The 15,225-nt window shown below is 39.3% G+C and overlaps 1 protein-coding gene across 5 annotated transcripts in view; it reads left to right on the top strand.

Annotated features, from left to right (window-relative positions):
* Nucleotides 1-15,225, top strand: part of WAPL (WAPL cohesin release factor) — a 137,712-nt gene that overhangs the window by 80,378 nt on the left and 42,109 nt on the right. For all 5 annotated transcript variants that reach the window (XM_082286057.1, XM_082286059.1, XM_082286060.1 and 2 more), the window contains one exon: nt 9,294-10,340. In XM_082286057.1, coding sequence (XP_082142183.1) covers nt 9,294-10,340 — 1,047 coding nt within the window. The remainder of the gene's footprint in view (nt 1-9,293; nt 10,341-15,225) is intronic.

Here is a 15,225-nt window from a genome sequence, read left to right as displayed (position 1 = left end):
CTTTTCTACATTTATTCTAAGTGAAAATATTAGGTATTTAATCATGCATTAATGGAGAAATATTTCAATTGAGCATGGATTAAGTCTGGTTTGTTTTAGAGCCTATGAATTTATTTCTTGAAAATGTGTTTTGCTTGCTGTGGAGAAATAGAATGGCTTAAAATACCTTTCCAGACTACAGAACAGCGTAGGAATTGTGTCCCTTTCTGCTGTGTTGTGATGTTAAGTACAAATTTTGTGGTTATTGTGTCAGCAGTGACCTCTGAGACTCTTTAAGATTAAAAGAACAAATTATTATTTTTTTCCCCCCCTAACATTTAGGGCAATAATGAAAACAGCTATTCCTCATCTTGCCATTTGTTACTATGTACTGATATTTAAACAGGTTTTGTTCTGGCAGTAGTTTTGCTTTTGGTGCTGTAAGGGAGCATTTGTCTGTTGACTGCTCTTTGATCCTTTTGTTTTTCTGGGTAGTTCTTAATGCCCTCATTTTTCACTTGGGACCAGTGCACTTACAGGTAGCAAATCAAAATGGCAAGTGCAGTTCTTCTTGTGCTTATGCAGGAGCAAAGGGCTGTGGCTGTGCTCAACTGCTTCTTGGCCCAGGATGCAGAATCTAGTTGTGGTTGGTTGCTGGAAAAGCACAGAGAGTGCAGAGTAAATGCAGAAAATGGATGCACTTGAGAAAGGGAGATGGTTTGTCATCGAGTCTTCCTGACATACTATCCTGATAGTACCTTAGTGACTGTGCAAAGCCTCTGCATCCTGATTCTGTGGGTGGGGAGCCCTGTCTTTAGAGTTAAGTTTCAACTTCCCAAATGCAAGTTTGTTACGTAATTGCATTTGGCCACCAGATTCGTCAGAGTATTCCTTTCAAATTGCTCTAAAACTTCTGTTTTGTGTTTAACACTGACATAGACATTTAAGATAATAGTTAGGCTGGAGTAGTATCTTTTTTCCTCTGCAGAGTTTTGGAATGTAAGTTATTTACTTTGTGAGAAAGAATTCCAGTTTAGTCATTTTCTGTCCAAACATGGAGCAGAGTTGGGGGAACCTGAATGAGGTCTGAGCATTTGGCAGTCTTAGGAGACAGCTGGCAGCACCCGTGATTAAAAAGGGCTGCAGCTGTGCTCTGGCTGGGTCAAAGCATTAAGAAACTGATAGCAGAGAAGGGGAAAGGTCTGCCAGAAAATATGTGTGCCCATAGAATTTCAGTGTTACGAGGTTTGTTTGGATGGCAGTAGTTATGATGGGTATGCAGATAGCTGGGGTTTGTCCACAGCTCCTCTCTTCTTTAGTTGCTTTTTGGTAAGTTTTCCCCTTTTGAAGATACTCCTTTCCCCCTGCATACAGAGTTTTCTTACTGTGTCAGTAGCACATGTTCAAACTGGTGTGATTATTGTTTTGGTTTTTTTTCCTCTGATACTTCTGTGGTGGTGGCTTGTTGGTTTTTTTCCTGGGGTGATTTTCAAAAGTCTGAAATGATTGAAATTCTGTTTAACTCTCAGTGTTTATACTTGTTTGCTAAAATGGCAATACAGAAAAAAGACCCCAGTGTTTAGGAAAGAATCTGATCTCTGCAACATATTTTTCCTAATGACAGGGCAGTTCATACTATGTATGTCCATGCACAGAGTACATGAAACTTTTTTCCCTTAATCTGTAATTGTCCTTTCCTATACAACAGTGAATTTTGCGATCCATACTTCTAAAATCATTCTTTCTTCATGGACTTGTACGATGAGCAGTTAGTTTTTAAAAGGTCATACTTTTGACTGCTGCTTAGTTTTCATGTTTAAAAAGCTGAAGTAACTTTGCATTCAAAACAGTTGGTCAGTGCTTGTGGAAGAAAAAACCCTGTAAGGTGCATGCCTCTCAAGTGGGCCAAAGCATGCAGGCAAGCAGAAACCAGTTGGTAAGGAAGCCATTTCAGACTTAAACTGCTGAGGTCTTATTAACTGGACAGAAAATGTTCTTCAAGTTCAAACTTGGCTCATACTGCCTTTTAAGAAACTGCTACTGTATTTATTAAAGGTTTTTGACATACTCATGAGTACTGTCTTAATTCAAACTGACTTAGCCTAAGTATACATTTGTTTTGACAATTTTTAATGCTGCTGTGTTATTATATGCCTTTTTTTTTTTTCCATAGCAGCTCATCCTAGAAAAGTTAGTGATAACAAGTGTTTCTGGTGTGTGTGAGCCCCTCGTGTTGCCCATGACACTTAGTAGTGGTTAATTCCTGGCTTTTTCCTCTTGCTCTGAGCAACAGATGCCCTTCTGAGCTTGGAGCGAGGAGGAATGTGTCTTCATTGGACTTACCACGAGAGGTGAACACATGTCAGACTGACAACTCTTGTACTACGAAGTGCAGCAGTTCTTCTGCCCATTGTGTTTTTCCTCCTGAGGGTTTGCTGGGAAGGCAGTTGTGCTGAGCACACTGTGCTTGGTTTGGCCAGGTACACATGTACAGATTGATAAGAAGGTGGTATTGAGGGATGCAGTGACTTAAGGTACAATGAAAGATGAGAGATACAAGAATATCTAGTGATTGCTAGCCAAAGAACTAGAAGAGGAAGGGGTAAGACAGTATGTTGTTACTTCAAAAACCATCTGTCATACCATTAAAAATACTGCCTGAGATAAAGGCAAGGGATTAGTTCAGTGAATGTTTTCTGAACAAGAGGGAAGGTGGCCATGTCAGCTTTGCATCCCTGTGAAGGGCTTCCACTTCCATTTAAATACAGGGACTCTTTACAAAGTTGTACACTGGCTGTCAAGTGTACCAGCGTGACACAACTTCTCAGAATGCCTCCTGGTCATGCATCTTCCCAGTGGAAAAAAGTATGTGAGGAATAATTTGTATGGCAGAAACAGGGGTGCAGGGTTAGAAGCAATAATGCAGTGGGTAGGGTTCAGCCATTCCCGGGCCCGAGCCACAGCACTGGGGGTGTCATGCCAGCAGCACGTTCTGAAAACATGAAAATCTTGCTAGGCTTGGGCAGTGAAAATAATGGTCTAGTGGAGATGCTGAACAGTGTGTTATCAGACTGACAGGCTGCATCCAGGTGATTTGAGAGAAGGTGTCTAATGTATCTTCTGCTTTATGTTTAGAAGAATAGCTACCTGAAACAAAGATGTGGTGTCACTGAGAACTTAGTCAAGACTGTGTAGGAAACGAATTAATTTTTTTCATATAAATTGCCTTAGAATTTTGATATTTAGGGTGCTGGAAAGGAAACAAGACAAGCAAACGATTCTTAAGGAAAATAGTGCTGTCACAGCAGTAAATTAATTCCCATCACTTTAGGGTTTTCTGTGAATCTTTTTCTGCAAAAGAAGCTGCCACCTAAAACATCTGCAGAGTCATACAATGTCTGTCCCACCTGCATGCAGACTTGTTGGGAATTCATTTTGATTCATAGATAGTAAAGAACCAGAATTACTTAAGAATTTGTAGTCATAGCTATGGATGTGGTTCTACAGTTTTAGCTATTTTAGATATGTCAACGATGAAACTGGTCTTGGGAGTCTAATCTTCTGAGACTCTTATGCTTCCTGCCTTCTGTTCATACCTGCTATCAGGCACTGCTTTTCAAGATGTCATAGGCATCAATGGATACTGACCAATTCAAATAAATTTTGCCCATTTCATAAATAGTGTATTTTATATCCATAGGCTTTTTTTTCTGAGTTTCCAAGTTCTTCAGTCATAGACAGAAAATGGAGCAAAGGAGTTTAGTCTGTAACTTTTCTCCTTACCAATCAAAACATTTCATTTCCAATGCATAATGAAATTTGTTTCCTAATTTGGAAAAAAGCATAACTTCTTTGCAGTTCCTGGTTTTCTGATCAAACCAGAGATGACATTGTATGTGTCTCAGTTGGACTCTCTTCCTGGAAATGAGAGATGTGATGCAAGGACCTGATAAAGATTTCTTTTCCTTTGACCTGGTCAGCTGCAAGGTGCAGAGTGAAGTGATGTAGCTTTATGCTTGAGACCGTTGGTGATGATGTAATGGAGCCATAATAAATATTTCTGAGAGCTCAGGGACATCAGGCAGAGCAGTAGCTCATAATGAGCTTAACAGACTGTTCCCTCCATCCTGTGTCAGTGATCTGTTCATGAGCTGTAGCCTGTTAATTGTGTGTGCCCTCAGTAGCTGCAGGGCTCTGAAGGCCTTGCGTACAATTTTTGTTGGTTTAATCTTACTGCCTTCTTTTTCTTGATGTTTTGTTTTCTTGCCACCACATCTTAGTGTCTATTGGAAGAGAAATCAAGAAGAATGTAAAATTGGCATCATGCCACCTGCCTGCTCTCAAGATTTCATTGCTTCTGATTACCTTTAATATTTGCAGTGAATTATGTGCACTGTGGCCAATACTAAAAGAAACCTAGTTTAAGATTGTAGATTTGTTTTCTGTGAATATTAATCATGTTTCTCTCAGTATTAAAATGAAGGCTTGTACAGCTACTTACGCAGCAGTGAAGGAGCATAAGAGTTCATGCTGCAAAGGCTATGGAAAGGCAGGTGCCTTTTGTTTATAGCTTGGAGGATACTTTGCTTAGCTTTAATTACAAATGCTAGAAATGAGAGAAAACTAACCCAAAGTTCAAGTTAGTAGGGCTAACATGTAACACTGGCAACTGGTCCATGAGTACATAGGAAAAAGTAAGCACTTATTTTGCATATGTGGTATTTTGACCTTGTGGCATGGTTTTTTTAGCATGCCAAGCCTAATATTGATTGTCCTTTTGTGTTTTTCAGTTTCCTACTAACATTTGTGCTATTCAACTGGTTTTGATTAAACTCAGAGTGGTAAAAGAGATCTCAAAGACGCAGTGCTGTTTCAGGTGTCATCTGTGCCCTTGCCTCTGTGTTGCCTGCATGGTGGCAGGGCAGACGAGGTTTTAGCTGGGTCCCTAATCCCTGGGGAGGCAGCAGCGAGGGGCCGAGCCGGCACATGGAGCTGGCACATGTCGCGGTGCGTGATCCGCAGCGGGTGCTCTCCCCTGCCCGGCCACACGGGCCGCTGTTAAGGAGGCTGCGTGAGCTCATGCTTGAGTTGTGGGGCAGCTTTGCCCTGTGAGCCCCGAATCTGTTCAGGATAGAAATTTACAGTAGGAGACATTGTTTTCGCAGCCCAAGATCCTGCTCTGTGCTCCAAATAACTTAAAAATAGCAAATAAGGTTCTGCAGCTCTACCATTGAATTGTTAGCAAAAGCATATAATGTTTGACTGTAGGTAATTAGTGTTAGATTGTTAATGATGATTTGGTTTTTATGGAGCTGAAAATTATGTTTTCAGACTTGGAGCCCAGTAACTTAGTCTTGTAAGTTAAATGGAAATGAAAGAAAAGCGAGACTGGGACTAGGCTGGAGGATAGATGGACTATGGTTGCTTGGTTTTCTTGCCCAGAAGAGTGTTTGATTTCCTAAAGGATTACTTTGTTTTGGGTTCCATTTTGGTATATGCTATGCCTGAAGGATCAGGGTATGAATTGTTAACTCTTACAGCTTCAGTATTTGGTTGAGAGAGTGTTTTATCTTTTCTCCAAACTTCAGTGTTTCCTCGTCAAGTAAGAAGTCTCTGTCAAACTTTATTGTTATAGGTACTTAAAGAAAAAATTAAGTTGAAATGTGAGACATTTTAATGTCAGAATTTTCAGATGTTGAGCTGAAGGATGTAGGTTTCTTATGTCTAAAAAAATTAATTTCTCTTTTTTTTAAAAAAGTGGGTTTTTTCAAGTCTAGAATTGCATTCATCATTTTGTCCATGATCTTGAAAATGAAAAGGAAGGAGGTAGTACCACTGTCTACTTGCAGTAGTCACGAGGCATTTACTGTCTTTGTAGGATGTATAGAGTAACATTTGTTCCGTCTAAGAAGTGAGTGCTTACAGTGTTTTTTAAAAATGAGCTAGGAACAGAATGTTATCTTTATATCCATCTAGTCTAATCTGTATAAGCAGAGACACATACTTGTTAAATGTTTAAAGGTTTGTTACTGAAAAAGCAGTGGGCTTTTGACAGCTCTTACATTCCTGCTGTTTGAATGTTTGCCTATATTGCCTTATGTAAATTGAATATCTTGCATTGTCTGAACTTGAAATTTTGTCTCTAGGGGTAACTTTACCAAGGTTATTTGGAACAATAATTGTCATCACTTAAGTATAGTTTTACAGATTTGGTAATATGCATCTGTGTGTGTGTGAAAACATCTCATTGTGCTTGGTGGAAAGAGTGGGAGTTTTACTTGTTTGTTCTTGTTGTTTTTTTTTTAATTCATCAGCAATGCTGAAGACACCTCTGTCTTGTTAAGTAGCATAAAATAAAGCACGAGGCGTGTATAAAGAGATATGTTTATCGCTTCACGTTTGATACTGACATGCCAGTCATTTAGATTGGTTCTCTTATACTCTGGTAATTAAGTTTTAGAGATTTAAACAGAAAATAAATCATGATTACTGCAGAACATTGTTATGGTTCCTAGGTATATGGTGCTTTTACTTGGGATGGGGAGTTATATGCTGTTGCTGATTTTAAGTTAGTTGGGACACTTATTCTGGTATTTGATCCCCAAAAGAGCCTAACTGCAGTTAAAAATGGGAGGAGATGTTCCATGCTTCTCTTGGACTACAGAATATCTAGTAATTCACAGTTGAACTAACTTTACTCATACTTTTTTTCCTACAGTCATGCCAGCTTCTGCTGTAGTAGTTGCTACCAATAAATACTGTAATTTTCAAAATCAGAGTTATTTGAATTGCTGTTCCTGTACACCTTTGGGCAATTAGGAAGTGATTAGCAGTGCTTTCTGGTATTGAAGGTTTGGGCTGACAGCTATTGACCCACTGATGAGGTGAGAACAGTGGCTTCACAAAGTATCCTTTGAGGAGGTATTCCTCTAAATGTCACGGCTTAGTTTTCCAGTAATGCATTGTGATGATCCAGTTTTAAAGCCAGACTTTCTACCTGGTGTACACTAAACAGTTTAGTGGTTACATTTTCCATCAGCCTTGCTTATTACTGGAGATGGAAAAACCTCCCTGGTGCAGTTGCTAAGACTTTTGAAGTACTGTGTGTTTTTAAAATTTTGGTGCCCCAAAATGAAGGGGGAGGTTAACTGCCACTTTTTTGCTGTTTAGGAGTACCTTGGTGTGCTGTATTAAATTAGGAACTGAAAGGTAAAAATGAGATGCAACGCTTTGCTGATGCTTACGGAATCTTCTCAGACAGCTTCAGGTTTTAAATTTAATTTGCGGTTTTTCACACCTAAGTGTTGTGGTAGTCTTCAGCTTCACAATAATATTAAACATATGGGAGAAAGGAACATACTGTACACTGTCAAACTCCCTCCTTGGTTACAGATTCATTTTGGTTGTTCCTCTTGGATTATCACAAGCATGAGATTGAAATGGGAATAACAGTATTACTTGTATAACAAATTGATATGGAAAAAAACCCCCCGAGATTCCATCACTGAGATGGCAGGGTTAGGGTTCTGTGTTCTTTGAGGAATTTAGTTTTGAGTTTTGCATTTCATGTATTCTGTGAAAAGCTTTTTTTATTTCTACCTGAGTATGTATACTTCTGTGACAGACCTCAGCTGGACTCCCAGAAAACTTAGATGCAGTTTGTCAGGTATTACTTGTTCTGGTTCCCTGAGGAATTTTAGCAAGGATTAAACCAATTTCCTGCAAAACTGGATTTAGTAGCCATTTCTTTTACTAGAATTTTCAGTATCTTAAAGTTCTTCTATAAAACATATGTGCAAGGATGGCATTTAGATGATGCCATTTTTAATTTGAAAACAAGTGAGCCAAAGTCTCTGGAACAGTGCCAATGCTCGTTTCCCTTGTCAGGAGGTTGAAATCTTCTAGTCAGTGCTGTGCAACTTCTGTGCCACTTGGGTAAATGGAAGCTGATGAAATTTAATGTGGTCAGGATTAGTGCTGAAGAGATGCTTAAGCCTTCATTTTACGGATGAGTTTAGGAAGCCTTTGCTGCCTAAAAAATTTGAACCTTTGAGGTTGCATTCTGCCAGTGGAGCCCCTTTTATTACTGTAGCGTTCTGCATGTGTCTTCTATGCATGTTCTCTCCTAGCATTTCTGTTTTCACTTGGCCCTGTCCCAGTTGCTTCTGGGTCTCCAGTTTATCCCATCATGTGCTACTCTTCTATGCACCAGAGTCTTCTGCATTGTCAGACTTATCTTGCTTCTCCTGGCTCAGGCAGCCATTCAATGCCAGTAGTAACGGCAGGCACCTGGGTTCCTGTGCTTGGTGATACTGTCTCAGAAATTTCCAAGAAATTCTTAATTCCTGGAAATAACCCTCTTATATTGCTGGGTATCTCTGTGTGTGTGTGATGTCAACAGCAGAGGATGGCTGATGCAGTCACTATGAAACTCTGGTACCAAATCCACCAAGCTTTTGTTGGTATTCAGGGAAAACAAAGGCAATGGTTTGCCCACCAGTTTAGAGGACAACAGGTGGAAGACTTAGTACTTGCATTACCTCCTGGCATTACTGTTGTGTGGGTGTTGGTTGGCTGGAAACAAAAACTTACAAAAACTGACTTCTTAGAGTGGAGCGTGTTCTGTTGGGCAGTGTAAGATGTGAGTGCAGCTATGGGTTGGAAAAGTGCAAGAATAATTTCTGGCAGCAGCTCTTCTTCAGAGATGCAGAAATTAATTGCAAAAACCTGAATTTCAGAAGTGTTATAATTAAAAATGGTGATGAGAATTGCATTTTCTTTATTTCTTTTGTAAGTCCAAATATTTTCACTTGAAGCAGCAAAATGCAGTGACAGTTGCTGAAGCTGTATGCCTTTTTGTTCAGGGTCCAAGAAGGAAATCATTTTCTTACATAGTGAGAAAATGTGTAGTTGTTCTTTATCTCCAATTATTCAGTGTAAGTCAATTGTGTGTGAAACTTCAGTAATTTGTCTTTTCTGAAAATTTCACCACAGAATTTCTCCTTTTTTATGTAATTTGCCTTGGTAAATAAGTGGTTGTATTTAGGGTTTACCACTGTCTTTTTCATGATGCACATATTTTCAGTGGTGCTTAAAGTTATTTTTTTGGTAGAAATTTCAAGAAGACTTTATTATAGCAAAACCTTTAAACTGGAGGGCTTAAAAAATATAAACCAGGTGGATAAAGACCTCTAATTTTTTTTGTCAATGATCACCGAATATTTTTTGTTGTATTGTGACTTTTCAAAGTTGCCCACATGGGTGACTATTTTTTTAATATTTGATTTTAGTAATAAATACATCTTTTCTTGTAGATAAAATCCAGAACTTGAAAGAAGATAATGGGAACAGTCATGTAATCTATGACAATGCTGAAGAGAGTAATAAAACCAATGCTGAGACTACAGACACTTCTGGATGCAACACCGAAGCCAAGGACTTGCCTGATTCTTGGGACTCCCACGTGGGAAAAACAGCAGACTCTCCGTCAGAAACATCTCAGACCAAGGGGCCACTAAGAACTCACTTGTATGAATGGGAGGATGAAACTGAAAACACCAGAACTGGAGAGTATATATTAGCTTTTGACAATGAACATCTCTCAGAGGTGAAGAGCAAGGATGAGGAGTGTGATAAAGAAGATAGTGAAAATCCAAAGGAAGCCATTAGTGAAGAACTCGTGCAAACTATTCCTAGGCCAAGCAACTGTAGGACATATTGTCGATCCAACAAAGCAAAACTGCAGGGGGCAACAAATTTTGACAAGCTAATGGATGGCACTAGTCAGTCTTTATCCAAAGCAAACAATGAGTCAAATAATGATGGTCTGAACCCAGGAAAAAAAGTTTCTTTAAGTAGTGGGACCAGTTTTAGAGGGACGGTTGGACGGACTAGAGACTACACTGTTCTCCACCCATCTTGCTTGTCAGTTTGCAATGTCACCATCCAGGATACCATGGAGCGCATGGATGAATTCACCACAGCAGCCCCGACTGACCTGGGCGAAGCTGGGCGCTTAAGGAAAAAAGCAGACATTGCTACCACAAAAACTACAACCAGGTTCCGACCAAGCAATACCAAATCCAAGAAGGATGTCAAATTAGAATTTTTTGGGTTTGATGATCAAGACGAGGGAGGGGGAGATGAAGGCGCCTCTAGAAGTTCTGGGAGTTCCAATTACAAAATCAAGTACTTTGGGTTTGATGACTTAAGTGAAAGCGAGGACGAAGATGAAGAGTGGCAGGTAGCAGAAAGAAAGGCAAATAAAAAGCGAAGTAGAGCTGTACCATCTGCTTCACTACAGTCAACCTCTGATGGCAATGAAAACTGTTCCCAGGATAGCCAGCTCAGTACTAATGCAGGTCAGTAGAACTCTTTTGGAATACATACGTGACATTTAATTTTAATTGACTTCGATATTTTGTTCTTTTTGCAGTGTACCTAGGATTTTGTCAAGCAAATTCCACTGGTTTGGAAATCTAACAGTTAAATTCACTTGAAATCTGGCAGTTAAACTCACTTCTCCTGTGGTCCTGTGTGGTGTTTCATGTCTCTCTTGAAGTGTGTTTTATGGCTCTTGATCTCTTGCCAGAGGCAGAGGGTTTTTTTCTTTTCAAACAGAAGATTCATACCTTTTCGGTGTGTTGAGCATACAGTATCTATACCTGGAAGCAGGTATCGTCCCACAGAGCCTCCAGATCAACCCACAATTACAGAGCTGAGTGCACATATTTAAGTAGCTCTGAAGAAACGGGAAATACCTTTTTCTGCTTTTGAATGTGTTTTTAGGCAGTTTGGACCTTTTATCTGAGGATGCAAGACTCGAGGGAGAGGCTGTGGGGACCCGTGGAGTGCCAGTCAGATAACTGGCTTTGGGAGAGCCTCTGATATTTGTATTTCTGCTCTTGTTTTCAGTTTTTAGGTATCTCTCTCCTATGTACAGGTTGGGGAGGTGTGTGTATGTGTACTCACACACATATATATGAGTAAAACTGTACACATGGCAGTTGCTGAGCAAATTCTGGTGGTTAAAATCCTTTGCAAAATGAGACTTGCTTGGTGGTTGGTTGGGTCCTGTTGGTGAGGAATAACTTTAGTGGCAGGTTGCTTTTAGCTCTTTTGCTTTGAAAAAGTCTAATGCCAAAGAATCACTTGTGTTGGAATAAATATTTCAAAACACTGCCACTGTTCTGTGGAACATTTTGGTCCTCCTTTTTGGAGCATGAAGCATGAGAAGTTTTATCTGCTTACTGAAGTTGTTACATTTTAAGACTTGGGCAAGATGTATTTCATTGTGATAGAGAGAGAGGGTTTCAATCTAGCCTCGCAAATGTTGGAGAAGCTCGGCTTTTTTTCCTACAAATAGCTTCTGCTAATATAATCCAGAAATAAAATTTCAGAGGAAAAAATGTTCATTTCTCTGTTCTAATTTTAGCTGTTTCTAAAACCAGAATTTTCTGTAAGCCTTTTGATCAAAAGTGAATGTCACTGCTTGGGGTTTTTTGTGGATTTGAAAGGAACAAATGGATACTGATGCTGTGCGAGAAGATTGTGTTTTCAAACAAAAAAGACCATGATTTGTTTTCATAAAACTTAGTTATGATGAGTCACTTGGGTTCCAGCCTCTTTGGAAAATGGGTTTATCTTACAGGGCTGCTTAAGAAGTACTCTTAGTCCCTGTCTCTAATGAGTCTTTGTTCAGCCATTTATTCCAAGGGAAAAATTTGCTTGTGCAGTTAATGCAGCTGAGATGCTGACCCATCAAATAATCCTTTCAGCTGCTGTCCTCAGAAGTCTCAAAATATCTACACTTTGCATTTGGCACTGCATTCACCAAGTAGGCCTTTATACTCCAAGGTATCACAGGTCGTTTCCCTGAAATATTTTCCTAAGAGATTTCCATGGCACAGGGAAATGTAAATTAATGTTTTGTTTGTTCTTAATGCACTTCTCCACTCAGGTAAGACCTACCTCTCAGTGCCTCTGCTGAGAGGTGCTTCCCCTTTATTTTGCATCTCCTTTCCTCATTTGATTCTTGTTTTGTGCTACTGTAGGCAGGTGAGATTTGACTTGCAGGGATTTTTTTTTTCTGAAATTTGAAAGGGTGATGTCCTGTAGGACAGATTATGAAAACAGGGAGTCTGATGCTGCCCTAAAATCTGTGGGACTCCTTGCTAAAGTTCACACTGTCTTCTCTCAGACCTTTGCAAATTTTGAGCATGATGGTCACTCAGAACAACCATGTTAAGAGTCCTTAAATGTAGTGATGCTGAGCCGGAGAATTTATCAAAACCTTCTGGATCTAAGCCTGAAGTTGCAGTAAAAAGTGTCATTACTCTGAGTATCTTTACATACTGGAAAAATGTGACTTCTGCTTCCATGAAAAATGCCAGCTTTGACTCCAAGCCTGAGAAAAAGCTTTCAGAACACCTTGCATAATGTAACTCTGTCCTGAAATGATCAACAGTACTGAGAGGTGCTAATGCTACCTGAGTTCTGTATGTGCTGTTGTGTTTTTTGTACTAATGAATAAATCCCCAGATAAAAGTCCAGTGTTCTATTCCAGGTTGACAGGTGAAATGCCAGACTGCCCTGGAAGAATTTCAGCCCTGGAAGTTCCTAAGACTGATTTGGGTGTTCCATGCATAAAGAATGTTACATGGCATAGTCAGTTTTTCAAGAAACTTGATGCTTTTGATGCTTTCTGTCACAGCCTTACTTTGCCATAATACTGGTTGGGTTACTTGCCATAATCTAGGTGTATTTTTATGAAACATATTTTAGAATCTTAATTTAAAGCATCTGACAAAGATTCTGTAAAGGAACATTATAAAGACTATTCCTTTCAGTCTAGTAGTTCAGAGAGGGAAAGTAAGTTTAACAATACATACTTAAATGCTTCTGCAAATGAAATTTAAGAAAGCGCAAAGACTACAGGAACAATATTTTTAGTGCAGGAAGAGTTGCAGAACAGATTAATTCGATTTTGGCTAGACCGTCTTCCATTGAAAATCGTTTTCTGTTGCTCACTTCTATGATAGTCTTTTCTGCTGAAGTGGTTAAAAAACACCAAAAAAACCCCAAACAAAAGCCAAGGAATTAAAACCCCCAACTCTGGAAAAGAAAGCTCCACCTTTTAAATTCCTAGATGCTGTTACCACATTTTTCTTTTTAATGAAAATACTTCATAACTTTATTACCCTTAGATTTTTGCTGAAGCATTGAGTTCTAGTAAAAGTTTACTTTTTATTTTGCCATTGCAACCTAAAATTCTCTCAATTGACTCTGTAGCAGCCCAGTGAAGCAAAAGCCCCTTTGGCTTGTGAGCCTCCCAGCTGGATCCTGCTAGAATGCCAGGGGCTAAAAGTACTGGTGAGACTTTCCTAGATTTGAAATTACTTTTGTCATATCAGTTGCCAGAGTACAGGGTGACTCCAGTGAGGAGAAGCTTTTAATACTGGAAGAAAGTGACTGACTTGACTGTAATAATCAATGGGGAGTTGTATCCATGAGAAATCTATATTGCAGCTTAGTCTTTTGCTTTGTAAATCAGTTCTGATATCCAGCTTAACCTTTGTGTCATCTATTCATTTTTCCTTTCAGTGATCAAGATGAGATTCCTATAGTCTTTTTAGGTAATGTAGCTTTTATATATCAGCATTTAGCACTTGGTTCTGGGGAGCCAACGTTCCGTATTTTTTTATGCTTAATTCCTTTGCATCTTCTCAAAAAATGACTCACCTTCATTGGGTAAGTGTTTTAAGCCAGTTAAAACTGCATCAAAGTCCTCAAAGGCAGAGTCCTGTTTGGATTTCAAAATCTTTTGCAGAATTACCCTGAGACACTTTAAAAAAACTATGTTGTTGTTCCCCAGGAAATTTACTGTGGTTGTTGCCTTAGTTGGTCTTTCAACATCTTTCCAATTCTATCCAAGACAGGCAAATTATCTCAAAGATTATAAATGCCTTGAAAATGGTTGGACAGAGGGGAAAAGGCCTCACATGCTCCCATACTGAGAAAAAGGTCAATATGACCAATTTCTCTGCGAGGGGGCAAAAAACCCTCTAAAAACCATACAGGAGAGAGCCAGTGGAAATCAAGCTTCAGTAGGGTCACTGCTTACCAAACTACTCGTGCGTTTGCCTCACTCAGTTAACAGAAGGCTTCTCCCCCGACCCTATTTAGTTTGGATTAAAAGTCTGCTAAGATAATGCATGCAGAGTGCTTTTCAGGTATCTAGAAGGCCTCCAAAAGCATTGCTCAAATAAAAGTATTCCAGGTAATCTTACAAAACTAACAAGTGTTTGATGTGCTAGCAACATCAGAAAATGCAGAATTATCCTATTGTAAGTAGGAGTTGAAATGTTTTTATCAAGAAGTTTCTTTGAATTTAAAATTGCCTAAGTTAAATGGGATAGTTCAGAATCACATAGGAGTAGAATTCAAACAAGGAACCTTAAGATGGTGTTAAAATTGTAGCTTCTTTGATCCAGAGCACTGTTAATCATTATTGAAGGCAATGCCAGGTCCAAGTCTTAGCACAGGGCACAAGTTACTGTCCTCATTTGGTGGGTGAAACATTTTGTGTTTCTAGAGTGACTTGCATATTTGTAATGGCTGTTGTCAAGTAAATTACTTTTTAGCCTTTGATTTACAATAGGAGAGTCCAGTTCTCTTGGTTTGACTTTCTTTGAGAATTGCATTCATGGCCTGACTTCTTCCAGAACACTTCAGGATGTATAAGGTTGCATATCAAAGCAATTTGATTTTAGTCCTTAAATTGCCTTCAGCAAGGACTAAGTTGTCTTTTACATAGGTTTGGAAGTAAGTTTGCTTTATTTAATGGAAATTAGTCTGTAGTATTCTTCTTCAGTTACACTAATTTTATCAAACATCTTTTAAAGTCAGTTGTTTTCAGAGGGGCTGTTGGTGCTGTGTTCTTAGGCTCTTGTGCTCACATGACACAGCTACACTGCAAAGCAGTGGGATGGAATGTGAGAGGCTGGTTCCAGGAGGTGCCTTGCTGCAGGCATCCTGCCAGTCCTGGTGCTGCCAAGCCCGTTGAAATTTACTGCAATTTGGGAAACTCTGGAGCTTTATTTTAAGAATACTTATATTCCTCAGACAAGTTTTGTGTCCTTGGGAGTGCCATTAGAAATTTGGTTGCCTGCTTTGCCTTTGCTTGCCTTCTTACCCAGCTTGGCTGGTCCTGTGTACTGGATGTGAGTGCACTTGGGATTAGAGTAA

Source organism: Coloeus monedula, assembly GCF_965178545.1.
Source record: "Coloeus monedula genome assembly, chromosome: 8".
In the NCBI taxonomy this organism is placed as follows: domain Eukaryota; kingdom Metazoa; phylum Chordata; class Aves; order Passeriformes; family Corvidae; genus Coloeus; species Coloeus monedula.
Note: the sequence above shows the minus strand (reverse complement) of the source record. Positions and strands in the feature narration are given on the sequence as shown.